General features: G+C 44.7%; 1 protein-coding gene across 1 annotated transcript; it reads right to left on the bottom strand.

The window, feature by feature from the left end:
* Positions 1 to 8,859: 8,859 nt before the first annotated feature.
* On the bottom strand, positions 8,860 to 10,659 carry rrs1 (ribosome biogenesis regulator 1 homolog). The gene has a single exon (XM_037456310.2). It carries the CDS (start codon positions 10,615 to 10,617, stop codon positions 9,511 to 9,513), a length of 1,107 nt encoding a protein of 368 aa, XP_037312207.1. The 5' UTR covers positions 10,618 to 10,659; the 3' UTR covers positions 8,860 to 9,510.
* Positions 10,660 to 19,498: the final 8,839 nt, after the last annotated feature.

Below are 19,498 nucleotides of genomic sequence, written 5' to 3'. Positions count from 1 at the left end.
ATCTGAGGATGGAAATAGGAAACTGTCAGTATTGCACTACTGAGTTGATCCGGCTGCTGTGAATGGAGCAAACTGGGTAACACTTGTGACAGTGTGTTTTTCCAACAACGCGTTTCCCCTCCCCCCCCCCCGAGGCCGTATTGTCTGTCGAGACGTCGGTTGAATGTATTTTCATTGCATTGTACATGTGTAAAAAAAAAAAAAAAAAAAAAAAAGAAACCTGAAAATGGAAGGGTACCTTAATGTTTATTTCTTTTTGCTGTTTTTTATTTATTATCTGACAGCTTTAAAGCTTAGATATTAATATAAATCGAACAATATGAGTTTTTAAGTTTAACTAACTAAACTAAGTTTAGCTAACAAAACAGTCTAAAACAAAAAAGCCTAAAAACTGTTTTTATATTGTTAATGTTCTATTACAAGCATTTGTTTCAGAACAATTTACTTTTCATGTGAAGGCTGTAGGTTTTTATTTATTTAATATCTGCTAATTTATTTATTTCAACAACAAAAAAACATTTAAGAGAAATTATTGAAGAATTTTATTGTTTTTTCTCTTTTTAAAATCAGGATTGGGCTACAATTCAGTTTCATTACTCCAAGTTAGAAGATGCACCGGCTCTAATTCATTACGTCCATTTGTTGTTTTTTTTCATCGGGCTAACACATAATCATTGTATAGTTGTACCTGTGATTGTGTGACATTTTCCTTCCTTTTTGATTTAAATGTGTTCTCTGCTATTAGCAGGAATCCATCTCCGACCTCTAATCATAGACAAATTGCACTTTTTACTCATCATTTAATTTTGAACATTTGTTCATTCTGACGTAGCTCTTGTCCTTATTTTTATTTTAATGATCGACGTGTGTGTGTGTGTGTGTGTGTGTGTGTGTGTGTGTGTGTGTGTGTGTGTGTGTGTGTGTGTGTGTGTGTGTGTGTGTGTGTGTGTGTGTGTGTGTGTGTGTGTGTGTGTGTTTGTCTTCCTGTTTCGTACTGAATGCTGACCTTACAATCCTGCTGCTTGATTATGTTCATTTCTCCTGCTCTGCTGCAGCATTTTGCTGAAATACACTATTGAAGCCTCACGAAAACACCTTTTTAATATTTTTTAGACCAATGGCTCAGAGCAAAGACCCCGAACCCGTTCCCTCATTATTTAACAAGTGTTGACAAAATGTAAATGTAAATATGCACACATTTTGGTGTGATTCTGAAGGATTGTGCTGCGCTGTGCTTCCATGTTAACAGGCTTGATTGATGCCATTTCCAATCGCCCTGAAACAAACCGTCTCTAATCTGGTGATGTGTCACAACAGAATGGTCTTTGTATTACCGGCATTAGCAGATCCAGTGTCAGTTATAATCTGGATTATCCTGCATTAAGCATTTTCAGTGAGAATAAGAAGGGAATCTTGTCAGGGAGGAGTGGAAAGATCAGGAGTGCGTCTTCGGGACACGACTCTAAAAACTGAAAGTAGACCAACGGCCACAGAGGGTTGTTTTAAAACTGGTGTCTGTATATACATGTGTTAAATGTTCTGTTTGTGGGTTTGACTTGTGTTTGTACAATAACAACATTTGGCCATGTATCATAGGTTTTTAGGGAATTAAGTACAGGATAGTAGCGGCTCTTATGTACTACTGTAGTTCTGCACGAGCAATAAACATGATGCTGGACTTTGCTTTGATCCCGGAGGTGAGTCACAGATGTAACACACACTCCGAATGACGTGACACACACTGTATTTTTGTAGCATTTTCGATCAAAGTCATAACCGCGGTACCATAGAAATCATGCCAACCATCTTTGTAACCATGTACTTAATTTTGAAAAAAAATAAATGAATATGTTGCATGACATCTATGGCATTCTTTTTCTTTTTTTGGAACTGAGTGAAGCCCGCCCCCCCCCCCATCTTCCATTTAGAGTTATTTCCCACCTAATGAAGATTTCTTGAATGAAGATCCTTCTTTCCTGACATGCTCCCAGCGGGCATGGCAACCTCTTGAGCCTTCGCCAATATCGGATTCCATGGAAGGAATTTTTGACATTTGAAATCCAGATCCACCTTGTTCTTTCTTTTTTCTTTTTCGGATTCCACCCCCCCCCCCCCCCCTTCCCTCCAGGTGGAGTTGACCACTGTGCGTGGGCGTCGGTTGCGTCTGGTGCTTTGGAGCTGATGCGTGTATGTCGGGATGCTGTCCACTTGGCCTGGGGTCCCCCGCCCCCCCCCCCCTCCAGCAGAACTAGAGGCCTCTCCACAGGGTCAGCTGCTGGCCCTAAAGGGGCCCACTCACCCATGACTTAATGCCCGCGGGCTCCTTTTGTCCTCGTGGCTGTTGGTTTTAAAGGCCCATTCACTCGATTGCCCCCTCGAATGGATGGAGGCGAAGGACGTGACGACTTGCCTTATGCCAAAGGAGCAGAAGTGCACGCGCGCACAAACAATGTGCGCATCGACACACGGGTGTCGCATGCACGCCACGTCCACTTAATCAATGTGTCCACCCTTCGCTCTCGTCCTCGTACAAGAGGCCCTTTTGTTCTCGGCTGACCCGCGCCGAGAGCTGAAAGCTGTCAGGGACCTTTGGCCACTTAATTGGTTATTGGCAGCACCTTATGCTTCGTGCTTGTATTTAAGGGGAGTAACTCTCAGTTTGTAACTCTCAGTTTGTATTGGTTTATGAGGACCCGTAACTAATGTGTGCAGACAAGCCCGGTCCCACAGTGTGCGCCCCCCCCCCCATCATTAGGATCCAGTACAGGTCTTGTACTGTCTTTGGCTCAGTTCTGGTCCTCTGGTTAGCCAATAAAGGACCAAGAAAGTGCAACATTTGTGTCTCTCCCTTGTTTCATGAGGACGCGAAACGGCACCACCCTCCCCTGCCTCCTTCCCCTGAGCACACACGCAAGAGCGTGCACCAAGCTCACGCACACATGCCCTGTGTGCCTTTGTGTATGCTAGACAGCAGATGGCAGCCCATTATTGGGCTGACAGAGCAGTCATCTGGCAGGCACCCTGTTACCCCCCCCCCCCCCAAAAAAAAAAACAGGCACAACACAGCATGGACATGACGCTTTTAGGCGGGAGACTCCACACATCCTCGAGGGAGAATGTGGATGTGTGTGTGTGTTAAATGTTGTACCGTGGTCCTCCCGCCCCTTTATAGGTCACTGTTTCCACTTGTGTTTGTGTGTCCCCCAGTGTGAGGTACGTTAGTACTTGTGAGTGGCCATTTGCCCAGTTCTGAAGCAACTGGGTGATTCATTCAAGTATGAAAGTGACATGTTTCTGCACAGTGTGTGACTGAACGGGAATAGAAATGATCAACCACATGTCAGCACTAATCTCAACATTCACACTCCCAGAGGCCACCTTTCTCCTTTTACACACCTCCTACACGGTAAATCTCATTAAGGGAGGCGCCCGTGATCTTTTTGCGAACCGGTCATTTGTGTTTATCGTATGTCAGAATTTGACGGTAGACGTGCGACGCTGTCAGTGGTTCCCTCCCTCGGGCAAACGAGTGAAAGTCTCTAAACCAAAGAGGAGCTGTAACAGGACGCAAATGTTCCCATGGATCCGACTGTTCAAGGAGGAGCGGTGTAGCTGTCGCTCCTTGTAACATTTACACCCTTCCTTGGTCGACACATGCCGCCCAAACACTGGCCCCAGAGTGACTGCCTCCTACAGCCTTTATTACAAAGGATTATTCAACAGTGAATATTCAATGGGGGAGGAGTGTGTTTCCCCACCGAGGACAAAGTTAAGGATTAGGTTCCGTGTTTATGTCCTCGGGAAGGGAGGCGATTCCACAGCCCACCCTTAAAGAGACCCCCGCTACATGCGTACACACCAGGGGGGGGGGGGGCGCAGATGAAGAGGGCTACATGCGACTTATGGGGGCTGCTTGAGCGTTGCCGGGGCAACCGGTACAATCCCTGGCGTTTTGGCGAAGCTTTCAGCAGGACTCAGTCACACTTTCTTTCGCTTGAGAGAGTTTTTGTTTTAGTTTTTTTCCTCTGGCACTGTTAAATAGGAGGGGGGGGGCAATTTATGAGGTAATATACTGAGGTATGTACACTAAAATAAAAATATTTACTCTGTTAGGGTTTGTGGGTTTTATAATTATAAAATTATTTGATGTTAAGCAGCAAAATATACAGATATCAACAGTTGAGCAGATATAGTTAAGAAATATGCATGATGGAACAAAATGTGCACACACAATATTAATAACATTCCTCTGAAGGCTACATTTGATCAGTTAAATATCTTGTTGCTTTACTAATTCTTATTTTTTCACAAGATTATTTTTACCATAATATATACATGTATATATATAGTAATATTTCGATTATAGGCTTAAAACCTGCATTTGATCTTGTCATGATGAAAACATAGGGAAGAAAACAGCAGCTTCTCAGCTCTCTCTACATTCAAACTTATCGCACTCATGGACACGCCCCCATCCATCATGTCACACAAGACGTATGCAAAACCCCCTGTGTGACATCATCGATTTAAGTTCATACACTCACAATTCAACCTCTCGCTTCTACTATTGCAGCCAAGTCCTGAAGACCTGGAGTGGAAATGAATTCTATATTAGATCCTCTATTTTCACACTTTGGATGTTCCCCACGTTCACCCACATTCAACATACAACGCAGCCGAAGTGAACTCAGTTCGGCCACCCAGGACAAAGAGGGGGGGCCTCTTAGTCGCCCTCGAAGGCCCCGTTGGTGGCGCCCTGGCATTCACTCTTTTTCCGGCATTTGGACAAGATCCTGTGGAGCAGGCTCGGGGATCTGTGTGTCCCAGGTTGGGAGGTCACGGGCTGCGGCGCAGCGATCCGGGGCCTCCGAGCCGGCAAGGGGCCCTCGGTCTCACCCTGGCCTCCGTCCAGCACCGTTCCTCCTCCAGCTCCTCTGCTCCCCCTCCTCAGGGCCTGCCGAATGTGTCCACTGGGGGACAAAGAGGAAATAACAAACACAAAGGCCCTGTTTATTCCTCATGACCCAAATTCCACTGCGAGCAGACAAGGCAGGCACGGAGCTGTACAGGGGGCTCTGTGTGGTGTGTGTGTGTGTGTGTGTGAGCTTGGTTTTAGTGGCCGGTCGAAAGGAAAATAAATGGCCCCCACTGTCAAATAAACTGCATGTGAGGTGCAGTGAGATTTTGAGTGAGCTATGAAACATTTTCACAACATTTCAGAGAAATCGACAGAGTCTTCCCTTTCCCTCCTCTTTTAATAAGATGCTGTGCAGCGAGAGGGGATTGACTAGATAGTGCGTTTGTGTGTGTGCGTGTGTGTGTGTGTGCCCGCCTCCATGTGTGTGTGTTCAGGGGGGGGTTCGTAATCAGTGCGCTTTGTCAACTAATGAGGGACGAGAGGAGCCACCTGCTCAGGGGCGCTGGGCGGAGAGCAGTGGGACGGGATGTGGGGAATGGGGGTTGTGTGTGTGTGTGTGTGTGTGTGTGGAGGGGATGGGGGTTGAACAGCTGCCGGGTGTGTGCATGATATTCATGCACGCACTTGTTGAGGGGGACGTGTATGTTGTTGTTGTTTTCATGTCTGTGGTTATGTTTGTTGCACGCTGTGTGAGTTTCACACTTACTTCCCACCTGAGTCGTGGCGCGCTGAGCTCCTCAGAGACAAAGCCCTTCGTAGGGCTTTTGGAGGAAGATTCGCCTGAAAAAATGTCCAACGGATGTCATGAAATAAACTTTAGACTTCCTCTAGTATCCTCCCATGAAGATAGTCCTTTCAAGTCAATTCACTGACTCATAGACAACTCCAACTCAAATTTTGGGTACTACACTTCCCATAATGCAACGCGATTACTGTTTTTCGTTGCACTCTCCTTGCTGTGAATGGCCACTATTTTGAAATGCAACAAACTTTTAGCCTTTTAGTTTTTAGAAGCTAAAATAATGACTACCTTGATGACATCACTGTGACATCATCAGCGCTATTTGGTCAGTCTGCTAATACTAATTGGCTAAAAATCGGTCCAATAATATTAACATATTCATGACCGATTTTGCCACAATCAAAAATGTAGCCTCGGGTGAGGAAACACTTCATTTGCTAAGACAATAACCAACAGAAGTTGGTAGGAGAGTAAAAAAAAAAGTAATGAGTTCATATCGATGAGCAGACATTAAGCAGCAGTAACGCCGCATTGCGGAGCACATCCAGCATGAGGCCAACCAACCTGGCTCAGCTCCATCACGCAGGAGGCGGGGAAGTAGCCCTGCCGGCCGCCCTGCAGCCGCCCGTACCACCGCTCCTCCTCGTGCTTGGGCAGCACCAGGATGACGTCACCCAGAGACAGCTCCAGCTCGTCGGGCCAGTTTGGCCTGTAGCTGTGCACTACTACCATCTGGTGGTCAGACGGAGAGTTACAGAAGGTCATTTGATTTTTATTTCTTTTACTGAGAATTGTGATTTTCTAATGATTTTAAATGAGATAGTTTTGTCGTGTTCCTTTTTGTTGTATTGATACAAAGCACAAGTCTGTGTGTGTGTGTGTGTGTGTTTTCTCTGCGGTCTCAAGGTTAGACACGGTGATTGGATAGGATTATGTGTTAAGATTTAAAGATTAAGTAGTGTGCAGTGTGAAATAGAGACCCTAAATCTGGATCTACTCTTCATTACCTGTTCCTCCTGAATGTGGTCCGTGTTTGTCAGGTGAACAAGATGAATTAAATCTCATAATAAAAACGGAGGTATATGACCGAATTTACATAATGTCAATGTCAAACTCTTATTAAATCAATCTTTAGTGTATTTACAATGTACACAATTACAAAAAAATATGGTTTGGATTATATTCCTGCTCTTTAAGACAAACACATTCAACTAACATACTTGATGATACATTTTTATCAATGCATGTCTGATGGATGTCTGAATAAGGGAGAAAGTCTAACTTGCCGTCTCAGCTTCTGCTCTGTACCGATGCCTCCCTGTTAACCAATAGATGGAAATGAATCAGCAAAAAAACAAGTTTTTATATGCAAAAAGGAAAATTCCTTTACATAAATGCAACAACAAGTATACAACCATTTCCAGTAAATTAACATTGGGAGAGAAACCAAACAATGCATCACAATAGCTGTAGTTACATTAGTCATCTGACATTGATGTGTCATATTGTCCTCACTAACAATGAATAATAAGGTCACGCTAAGCTACGCTGCAGATATGACAACCACTCACCTTGAGGAGCAAGGACAGTGGTGAAGACTTCAAAGTGTTCATTGCTGTGCATGTAGATGCGCTGCATCTTGAAGATCAGACCCGAAGCTCCTGCTCTCCCTCTGCACTAAATGCAGCTGACTAATCCACTGCAGCACTGACTGGAGCCGGACCTGGGAGACAACACGTCCCTCCTTGGGCGAAAAAAAAAAAGAAAACACACACACAAGGACGTACAGCAACAGAACGTACAGGACAAGCACGTACAGCACAAGACTAGGGTGGAAAACACTGAATAGTTTATTGGAGATGTTTGTGATTATTAGACTAATGTACAGGGTTTCCTAGAGTTGAAGATTAAATTTAACTGATGGATGGCGGCGGAATAAGAGGCGGTCCTCGTTGTCAGGGATCATGCTTGACCACCTCATCTTCACGCCAGCGCCTATTGTTCTTTGACCATCTGGTGACACGCGAGGGAAGTTTAGAGGCCGCTCTACATGGGTGAGAATTCCTAATTCCACCTCGTCCGGAGGGCTTGATTGATTTATGGTTATTGACTGTCCTATTTCCAGTAGCATGGATGAGCAGGAACAAAGACAAATAGGCTTGGGACGAGGTGTTGGACTGCTCAACAGATGGTGATTGAACCGCTCCAAACACTCTCTCACACACACACACACACACACACCTCCCCTTTCCTACTCTGGTGCGACGGAGCTTGGCTGTGAGCTTATGTCAGTGATTAAAAAGCATCCATCAATAACACCAGAGATCACTCAGCCAGACAATCACATCCAAGCATCACAAGTTTGCTGCGAAGCTGCCGCCATTATGCATAAATTAAAAAAAAAAATCAACTGACGGCATGACAGACTGATTCTAGAAAGGAAAAACGAGGGTAACTGGATGAGACAACTGATTAACCTTGTTGTCTTTGGCCACAGCTTTAGTGCTGAATAACTTTGTTTGGACTCGAGCCCTGAAGAAGGAAGGCTTCACAAGTAGCCTGACCTTTCACTGTTAGTATTACATATTCCCTGGAATGATGTTTAAAATGTCAGCAGCATGTTAATATGTGCCTGGGTTCTGTCTGACTGCGTTGAACGTTGGCTTTTTGGCAATCTTAACGCGTCCGTCTTGCTCCTGATTTGGTGTGATGTCTCCAGGCTAGAAGCCGAGGCCAAAGAAAAGCCTTTACGTAACCAAACATCGCAGCTTAGAGCTCAGAAGACCGATCCGATGGTTACGTCTGGGAAGAACACACACACACACACACTGAGCTCCTTTCATCATCTCCTCGACCAACCAGAGAAGCCATTCAAATGTACACGATTAACTAAAAACAAAAAGCTGCTGTGAATCAGAGTTGAAGTCTTAGCAAACGTTAGTTCAATCACCTGGATTTCTAACATGTTTAATCTGTTGCTAAGTTTACATCAAGTTTGATGCAGTTCCCTTAAAGCAGACTGATTTCATGTGAATGAAGATCTTTCAAAGATGTTGAAGCTTTCAGCACAAACTTGATGACCTACTTTGAGATCTGGCACTTGACCTTTTATAACTTATTAGCCTGACACAATGTTAATTTATACTCAAGTGGTTTTTCATACTATGTGAAGTTTAACATCACTAAGAGTTTTGTTATATTAAATCGCGAGACGATGCATAGCTTCTATTAAAAAGGCGTAAATGTTTGTTTTGTTACAGCAGCCTCTGGAAATCCATTTAGCTTCTTCTGCATAACGTGTCACTCATGACCGAAGGAAAACATTTCTCTGCATTTTGACCTTTGAACCCTTGCAATGGGATCACTGATTACTTACAAGGTGTAAATAGTTTACTGTTGCATGTTTATATAAATATTATTCTTAATGGTCACAGACAACTAACTTTTAAATTGTTCGTTTCTGGCATGAAAATCTTTTTTACGCACTATTTAAAGTTATTGATATTTGCGTAATGCAAGACGATCGAATACATCCCGTGTTTGCTGTTGCTATTGGTTACACCTACGCGTTTCTTCCCCATCACAGTTGAAATAGTCCCATTGTGATGAAATCTCTAAAACTAAAAACGATTGACAAAAACAGAATCTACTGATTTTAATTTTCAAAACGAAAAACATATCAAAACAGGCCGACCTCTGTGAACGCTGGGACGGATGTTTACAGATGGACAGTCGCAACACCACACACCCCCTCATTCACAGACATGAATCAAAATGTTATTCTGGCACATTATTGCATCTTTTATGTCCAGTCCGAATGCACAAACGGATCGAGCGGGATACAGAGTCCTTATTGCTGCCCAGGTTTGCCTCTCCTCTTCCCCCCTCCAGCTTTGCCCCCTTGGCCTCCTCTTCCTTTGCCCCCCTGGCCTCCTTTACCTTTGCCCCCCATGCTTCCTTTTCCTTTACCCCCCTGGCCCCCTTTTCCTTTCCCACCCTTCCCTTTCCCCGACATGCTGCCCGGGCGTCCCTTCTTGCTCCCCTTCTTGTATTTGGCCACGGCCTCCTCCCGGTTCTCCTCCCTGATCTGCTTGGCGACGGCCTTGTTGATGTCCAGCTTGGGCGTCTTGCTGCCCATGAGCCGCAGCATCTCCAGCTGCTTCTTCTTCTCACTGGAAAAGTCCCCGATGTTGGGCTCGAACTTCCTCTTCTTGCCCGTGTTCCGCGGGGGTTTCTCCTTGGGCAGGCGGTCCTGGAACCTCCCCATGGACGCCGTGGAGGTCCTGGCCACGCTCACGGCCCTGGCCAGGTCCTCTTTGGGCTGCTGGGCCCGCGGGACGAGCCCTTCGCCGGGCAGCTTCACCTTCTGCGCCCGGGCGATGTTCTTCAGCCGGTTGAACTCGTTTTTGGCCACTCGCTCCTTCTTGGCCGCGGTGCGTTTGGCGAACTGGTCCTCGTTGGGGTCCGCGGTCACCGGCACCTCGATCAGCCACTCCTTGGTGTTGTCCTTGGCCCTCTGGTAGCCCCAGCGCCTCCGCCAGTCCTTCGCGGTTTCATCCCACACCAAGTTGGTCTTCTTCTTCTTCTGGATGCCTTTGAGCTTGGCGAACTCTTCCCATTTGGTGGGCGCCCTGGGCTTCGGGGGCGGCTTCTCGCGGGGCAGCGCGGTCACCGGGTCCGGTAGTTTGGTGACTATCGCCTCCTCGACCCTCTCCGTGGGCTGCTTCCAGATCTCGTTGATGAGCAGCTGCGTGTTGTCGCGTGCTAGCGACCGCAGGAAGTCTTCTTTCTTCTGCTCCCGGAAGTCCCGGGACTCGATGCGGTTTTTGTCAATCGCCAGCAGGTTGCCGATGTCGAACTCCAGCTCGAGCTCTTTCTGGACCGAGATGCTCTTCAGTTTCTCGGCCTCCTCTTGCTCCGCTTTCGCTAGCAGCGCTTCCACGCTGCACGCCGCCATGTTGTTGAGCTGCTGTGTCACACGTTGAGCTCTGCACGTGGTACAGGAAAAATACAGGCTGCGTCACTTCCGGGTCGGAGTTTGCGGGGTGAAATACCGCATACAGCCACAAGAGGTGGAAGTTGCTCCATTTCATTTGTTGTGTGGTGAATCAAGTTAAAAGGAAACAATTTTCATTAGGAACTACTATTTATAGTAGTAATGGTGTAACAATAAGGTGTGAATCCAAAATATATATATATACAGTGCCGAAGTCATTAACATATACGTATATTTTGGATTCAGTAAGCATCGCATCTGTGTGCAGCTGTTGGATGGGAAATCACCAGAGATGCACTCATCTATAAAGTAATAAATAAGAAAAAATCATAGTAACAATGTTGAAAGAATTTAGAGTATAGAAAAATATCAATTGATCAAAAGGAAATAGGCCATTTTTTTAGACATCTTTAGGATCCCCTCAAAACATTTCAAGACAAAAACATAGATGCCCGCTACCTCAATAAAAAAGTGGGATTATTCAAATTCTTTCTAAACAACACAACGTTGTGCATGGTTTCTGTACTGCAGCCTCTGAGACTGATCTGGGTGTGCAGACAACAACTGAGTACAATCAGAAAAGGTTTAAAATACTAAGATTGGATCATTAACAAAGCCCTGCAACGCCAGGACACTTCACCTTAAACAACAAGACAAAATTTAAAAAAAGCCGAAACCCATACAAGATATGTAATAATATGTGACAGGCTACACATAATTTTAAAGTGATGCAGTTGTGAAACCTTTTATAATTGGATTAATGTTTAAGTGTCTTCCTGAGATTACAAATAAATAGCCTTCTTTGTCTCATATATTCTGTAGGTTTTCCTCCCATAGATTCACAGTGCCATTAACTCGATTTTTGTCCTTGTCTCCACTAATTTGGAAGAGACGAGGAGGGGGAGGACAATTGACTGGCTGCTGGTTCCTTTAAAGACGGTGGTGTTATTATTTTGGGCTCCAGTAATTACATTCATCGCCACACTTGCCACGTGAATGCTAACACTCTGACAGGCTGTGAGATAAGGTCACAAGTGATGCTGTGTTTGGAAATGCGTAATTAGTGGCCTCAAGTCCCTGTTGTGATTAAGAATAGGCTATACGGTTCTCTGTGATGTGAATCTATATCATCCAAAAGCCCCCAATTCAAACATGTCCGCTAGTCGGCTGGCTGGCGTCACAGAATGTGTCACCCGCCGTCTCCACAAGTGTTCAAGGGGTTCACGTAAAAATTTTGATCCGGCGTGAATTCTGCCAAACAGGATTACTTTTCTCTGCTGTTTCTTTCATGGAGGAATACACAGCAGGCCGGATAAAGTTTCTCTGTGAGCTGTGACCACGGTGCAAAGTCATTCGGGCCCTCAGTGTCTGTGTCTCCACAGCTCTTAAATGTGCTTTAAAGAAAAAGATTAAGAAAAATAGTTTCCTCCATAACGCATCTCTGCTTTCATGTGAAAAACCCCTGCAGAGATTTTTATTTTTCTGTTGGTCGCCTTCAGTCAAAGGAGGGCAAATTATCTTTTTATTTCAAGATTTTGAATTGACATTTTGGACATTGCGGATGGTTTTAATCTGCGACTGTCTACACCTGAAGAGCTTTTAAGTAAAAGAAGCAATGCCGTCTGTAGAAATTCTCAGTTAGAAGTAACGGTAATCTTAAATTTGATTTTAAGTAAAAATATGAGTGTTAACATCACACAATTAATAATTGAAAAAAGTGGAAGTAGTCACTCTGCATAATGGTTCTTTGCCGAATAGTCAAATGGATTATAATTACTGATGCATTGGTGCTGTACATTTTATTGTGTAACTGGTAAAGGGGTCAATCTTTATTTACAAACCACCGTGGTGATTATATGTTTTATTAATAACATAAATCTGCAAAGTAGTCAAGAACTGGTGAGCTAAATGTACAGCACATCATCTTTCCCTCATATCCATTATTTTATGTCAATGTCCTTTATGGGATTTAATTGTTAATGTGACTGTTATACGCTGCCATCTTGAAGCGGTGTCTTCTGTAAAAGATCTAATGCATCTGTTTAGTAAAGGCAAATAGAATAAAATACATCCGTTCCAACCTCAATCCTTTTCATTTTGGACAATCTATTATTCATGTCTGTCCTCAGTTGACTTTTCTCCTGGATGTCCATATCTCAGCTGAATCTGCAAAAAGCGAGGCTCCTCTGTGTTTATGTTTCCCCTTTTGTATCATAGAATCTAAATCCTGTATCTAAAAACAGGAAGTGGCTGCCTTAAACATTTGAAATCCAGGTAAATAGCACTTTATTTCATCAGTCACTACCACATAAGTGAAGCAAATTGTCATTCAATCAGCTTGAAATAGATCCAATGACAGAGATGTATAATAAAGACTTTAAGCATCTTCGCATATTTGTTTAATGAATGAAAACATTTTGTGAATGGATTGCAAGGCAGGGACTAACCCATAACTCTAAGAGGATGAGTGGTGTATATTACTGAAAGGACTACAAAGACCATTCATGCAATTTATTATATATTTATAGAATAAAGCACATGTGCCATTACAGTATTAACATTTTTCTACTCGTTTTTAAGCTTTTCAAACATTTTCATTCTTAATTCTGCACCTCTTCACAGAGGACATTTTAGTCGTAGGATCTGTGTTATGCACTTATTGTCATTAAATACATACCTACTGACTGGTGCCAACAACGATCCGTTAGTCACAGGGTTGAAGGAAAGGACATTCATTGATGCAAAAACCAGCCACAGGCTTAAATCTTCCTTCTCCTTCAAAAAAAGTTGACCTGTTAGCATCAAAGACGAGGTGAGAGCGCTGGAGGGAAAGTTATAAAAGGAGGGCGAAATAATCTCATCAGCACCATCCTGGCATAAATCAGACGTGATAAGCTGCTGACAGTTCGCTTCTGTATTTATAGTTGTTATATCATTACATAAATTCTTAGACAAACTTGGCTGGAGGACAGAGAAGTGGTTTATACACTTTCACACATTTCTTTTCCAGGATATTGTGGAACACCATTCGGTTTGTGGTCTTAAGAGGACAACATGCTTTATCTATAACAGAACATTAGAGGAAGTCTGCTTTTTCTACCGGAAAATGGTTATAAGAATGTAGAAAAATATGTTCAAGCTTCACACAATGCTTAAAAAATATCCGCCACTGTGGTAAATATCATGGGAAAAAAGCCTCACCTGAAATGATTTCTTAGAGTCAAATCAATAAAAGGGACTCAAACCCAAAACCTGCTCATGCAAAACAAAAAAATCCCCATGGCTGAGCTGTTGGCTGATAGGCTTAGGCACTTTTGTAGATTAGATTGAAGTCACTACTTCCTGTTTCCATGGCGAAAGGAAAATGAGCGCCCCCCTGGCGATAACAGAGTTCAGCTTGCTGACAGTTGAGGTCAGAGCCTTTATTGATCTGCTGAGGTTGGGAGAGAAGCACCACTTGGGCCTGTGCGATGCCTCACAGCCGCCTGCTGCTCTCCAACTTTGGTCCGCTCGGCGGGGTATCTCCCGCTTTGAGAAGGACGAGCCAGACGATGAGCGGCGCTGTCTGTTTTCCTGTCTATAGAGCGGCTCTCCTCATCCCGTGCCTCGCGTTTCGCACCGTTTAAATTGTGACAAAAATTGACAAAGGGTATTCCTGTGCTTCTTTGGCAGGTATTGCCCATCAGCAACACAGTCTACCAGAAGTGCACACCTTCACCTTTGCTGGGGGGACGCGGGTGAAACAGTTCAGCTGCACCCCATAAGCCTGGCTGGGTTCCTAGAACCAGCAGGGCACGGAGGGGAGAGTCCTTGAGATATCATTCCAGTCACATTGGCAGTGTGTGTGTGTGTGGGGGGGGGAGCCAAAAGGAGCTGGTTAGTTTCTGGTGTCATGACAACTTACAGAGGTCAGCCCTCAGTTTGGTATTCAGCAGCACAGTGGGGGCTTATCGCAGTGACATCATTGGGTACGCCCTGTGCTCTGGGCCTTCGCCCAGAGTTGCGCCACAAGTTTGTGAGAAAAATGATAAAATAATTAGCTAAATGTGTGCAAAGTCTCCTGCCTCACAGGCGCCCCATGGTTTCCGTTCTATCAATCATCTCAAATCGACAATACAACCATCAGTGTCTGCTGCATCAATTTTTATCCTTTTTCTTTTCATTTGAACTCAGCGTTTGAGCATGACAAGGTAATGGGAGTGCAATGCTGTATCGGTTAAATAAAAAAAAGCTTTATATATTTCGAAAAATACTTATGGGTATGAATAAAAGCCATGCAAAGCAATTTCTTGAAGTACGTTTCTGCAAACACACTGTTGTTTTCACACATTTAATGAAAAAATAAATAACATGTTCTTTTCGCTTTTGGACGGTTACAATGTGGACATTTTTGGTTTCAAGTCATTGTGCTAAATAAGTTAAACAAATGTGAGAGATGCACACAGAAAAATGAAAAAGGAGTAGAAACAGCAGCTTTTTCCAAACCTCTGGAGCCTAAAGTGTCATCCAGCCCCACTGGACGAGCCTGAGAAGCCTCATTGAAGCTCTGGTGCTGCTCCGATAATGAGAGCGCTAAGCGCTGGGCCCCGCGAGGGGCATCCAGGGCCTCTATTGATCCCCTGTTAATTAGTCCGTAGGTGCACATTGGCGCATAATTAGACTGATACTGAGCTTAATGAATGTAGACAGCCACTAATTCCTCTGGAGGATTGTCCACTGCAGGAAGGATCGAGATTTGGTGAATCCGACATGGGCTAGTTTGGGTCAGAACCATGCTTTTTACAGATGTAGCTTAGGCAGACAACAGTTGAGGTTATTTAATGTCATTTAATGAGCACTGATCAATCCCTGAAAAATGTGGCTTGTATAACAAAAGCAAGCCACCCTTCACATGCTTTAACAAAGACATGGGGGCTTTCAGGCACTAAGTGCTACTCAACTTGACGGCGACTGATTTGATGGTAATGGACCATGGGAAGAACACAAAAAGCGATGCAAAAAATGTGTCAAATTGACCGTTTCAGGGATGCGCAGCGGAAGTGCTGTTGTCTTCTCCGTGGGCCGCCAGTCATGCATCGCTGATGTGTGCGAGGGATTTTTGTAGAGTCTTATGGTCGTTTTTTTTTGTGTTTGTTGGACGTCAAATACGCAAAATGCAAGTCGGGGTGTAAAACATTGTTCCAAACCAGTGAGACAAAGTTGTTCTTTTGGCTTCTGTTTATCGTCTGTGTCATTTTTTAAAGCTCTTTAATATATCCTGCTGATGGTTACATACATTTCTATCTCTCCAATCGGACCACGCATCAGTGCCTTTTCCTACTTACACTTGTGACGCCATTGCACTGTTTGCCCCCTCTCGTTTGCATACGATCCAATGAGGGCAGAGCGTTGCACCCAGAAGGAGGTGACATTCCTAGACGGACCACCGCGACTTTGTACCTGCGGCGTTCAACAGGAGCTCCTCCTCCGGTATCAGTCAGTGTTGTTGAATGAGTCAGAGGAGCGCTGCTCATTAGCAAAAAGGGCAGGAGTCGCCCTGCCCCACTCGTCCTCGGGGCCACTGTCACTTGTTGCTAACAGAGTGTCAGCGTGCCGCTGGCATGCTAAACACCCCTGGGAGCAAATGGGGCGCGAGCATCGCAGACGGTGATCCACAGTCCATCTCTTGCTCCCACGGCCGTGTCCCTCAAAGTGATCCCCGTCGGCCCAGTTGGCTTTGTTCCCCCCCCCAAAAAGTTGTGTGATCGATGCCGGGATCGTATGTCGGTCACGCTTCCTGCAGCCCTTTGGCCTGCGTTGACGCAACAGTCGCTAATTGCCAGCTACGTTCACACAAGTATCCTCTCTTGAAGCACGACAGACGCCGAAAACAGTATCAGGATCCCAGGAGACATTCCCCAGCTATAAATAGTATGGATCACGTACATCTATGCAGGGACCCTCGAGCATCGGTATGCTTGCTTTGATATGTAAATGTAATCCCTACTTTTCCCCCATTCCAAGCCCTGGAGTTTGAGTAAGTGAAACAATTAAGCAGAATTTCACAAAGCGTCAGGTTTAGAACAGCCGTGGGTTCCTTCAATAACATTTTAAACTTAAAGCATCATTTCACAATGAATACCTAAGTTGTCGGTCTGTGTGTTCTGATTAATAAGTTTAGAAAAGGATTTGAGCAGACAGGCTGAGGCTAATTTGACGTCGAGCTGCCAGCTCTCTGATTTGCATTTGAAAGCAAACCGTGAGGATGAGTAAGTGGTGTACAGAAAGTGGATACACCTTGTAAAAAATGGCTTTCATACAGCATTAACATTACAAATGAAAGGCCAGTTGTTCGTACGTTGATTGCCTGTTAGCGGAATATGTCGACTTCATTTGCAAGGCAAAATAAGGGCCTTAACATAAATCATGACGCCGTCAAAGTGCGTCAGCAACGATTGCTGCCGGACACAAATGGATACTTTAAAGTAAAATGGTGCCTCCAAAGTGCCTCCAAAGAACGGCTTCCTAATATTGAACTGACATGCGGCAATTACAAATGAGCGACAAAAGTTCTGAGAAAACTGTAGGTTGTGACCTTGCAAATCAAAGCCTCAATGCATGGAAGGGCTAAGCCTCAAATAACACTTAGGTAAACTATCAAATGCCTTTTGAAAGGAGCGTGAAAGCAGCCGCCCTGAGAAATGAAAAGATCCCAACGCCAGTGAACCTTTCCGGTGTTGTTGTGGACCTCGGTGTGCAAAGCAGATTTACAACTTCTTCATCCCTCAAAGGGGGATATTTTTCTATTCAATGAACACACTTTCAGAGCGTGACGGCATGGGAATGAGGTTTGAATCTGTTTTCAAAGCAGAGGGCCATGCTGCTCCCCTCTTTGGTATCGTCTGCTGTTTCTGTTTTTTTGTCCACGCGTGCTCTGACGTCTTTGACAAGTCGGGCTCCCGTCGCCAGTAAAATGAGCCGTGATCAAGATGGCGGAAGTCGGTGATGCTTTGATGACAAGGTCTTTCACTTCAAATGACTTCAAGTCTGTCACGAGATTACCACACACACACACACACACGCACACACACACGCACGGTTCACACATCCACTTTTTCACTCCAGCAAGCGCCTCACGGTGGAAACAAACGTCACCATGTGCGCTAATTAGCAGGTTTTGTATTCATTTTTGTTCTTCTTTTCTTCTCAAGACAACAGCGCAACAGCCACGAAGCCTCTTCACCTGATGATTCAGTGTCACAGTGGATTTAGAGCAGACGACAGAGGCCAGGATCCATTTTGTGATTCTTTACACACCGCTGTGTGAGTAGGAGGGGGCGCAAACAGAGCGGCGTCTTCGACGTAATCGCGTGGATCGCCTCTGGCTGTGTACAACCTACTTGTGGTTAGTTAGGCTCCTTCTCATTCCCCCCCCCCCCAGTTTGAAAGTCATTGCCAACCCGACTAAACTGCGTGCACCCCGGGGCCCGCTCAGGCCGCTCAGGCGGATTGCTGCATACATGCAGTCTCAGCTCAGTTTATGAGTGTAAAGTACTCACTGTTTTGAGCATGATAGAAAACACATTCCCCTGGATAGATGCACGAGTAGAAAGAAAAAAAAAGAGTGCGCAGTGGTTTCCGGCTCAATGAGATTGGTGTTGTGTCATTATCCAAAGCCCCCCATCTAATGAATGTTTACATAACCGTGGGCGATGTAACACAAGCTCGCCCATGATGAGGGAGGTCAAGGATGCTTGGGGGAAAGTCCACAGTTGAAAATGGCCCGTGTGGGAGCAAACAATGCGCCTCCCAGTGAACTGGACAAATCCAGAAGGATTGAAAAAGGAGGAAACCCCCCCCCCACACACACACATACACACATTCTTAATTACGAAACACAGCTCAAACATCAATCCTGGCCCAGCTCAGTCATCAAACTGAAAGTTTATGGGAAGTGTGTGTCGACTGCAACCTTTTGGCACTGATCAAACTCTCTGCTCTCAGCTCACTGATTGGCACGTACAAGTTGACAAACTCCATTAGCTACGTTAATGCACGTACCAACCTGAGAGTAAACCGTTTTCTTGTTTAAAGCGTCCTGCAGCAGAACCAAGTCTAAAGCAACCACGAGCTGCAGCCATCACAAATCGGCTCTTAGTGCGTTTTTTAAAAGGCGTCCTGATTTAATTGCAAGGATTTATTGAGGCTGACGATTGTTAAGGTTAACTGTGAGGAGGAAAGAAATACGCTGCGTGGTAAAGATACAATTTGGGGATACTGGAGAGGCTTTTATAAAGATTAAGAAGATGTTAAAATGTGAAACCGTACAACAAAGAAGAGATTGAGGCGCAGAGGCAGGATGTGGGTAAGCGGCTTAAATTACATACAGAAGTCCGTGTTAGCAAGCAAACGGAAAAAATGTTAAATCTACAGATGGCCTGCCACTTGGAAAACGTAATAAATGAAAGCCAAGAAAGGCCACAAGTAGTGAAAAGAGACCCAGTTTAGATGCAGAGCTTGAACTCAAAGGGAGGAAACCATGAAGAAGGACGATGGAGTTGCTTTAAATGACACGTGGCTGTGCAAAGACCAGGCGTCTCCTCTGGGTATTTAAACATTTCAGGATGCAACGTCTTTCACAAGGTCAACATGCCTGACGGCATAACAAGAGCCTTGCAGCGGCAAACGAATGCACACAAAACAGAAACCATTTTTACCCAGAAGCCAGTGCGTAAAAAAACGGATTTGATCACAGTTATGGTCGCTATTAGAGGCTTGACGTTAGAACATGTTTATCATATTAAAAAAGTGCATGTATATTTGTACTGCTCGTGCACAGCTGCTGCAGTGACCGTTATCGCAA

Source organism: Pungitius pungitius, chromosome 19 (assembly GCF_949316345.1).
Source record: "Pungitius pungitius chromosome 19, fPunPun2.1, whole genome shotgun sequence".
Classification (NCBI taxonomy): Eukaryota; Metazoa; Chordata; class Actinopteri; order Perciformes; family Gasterosteidae; genus Pungitius; species Pungitius pungitius.
Note: the sequence above shows the minus strand (reverse complement) of the source record. Positions and strands in the feature narration are given on the sequence as shown.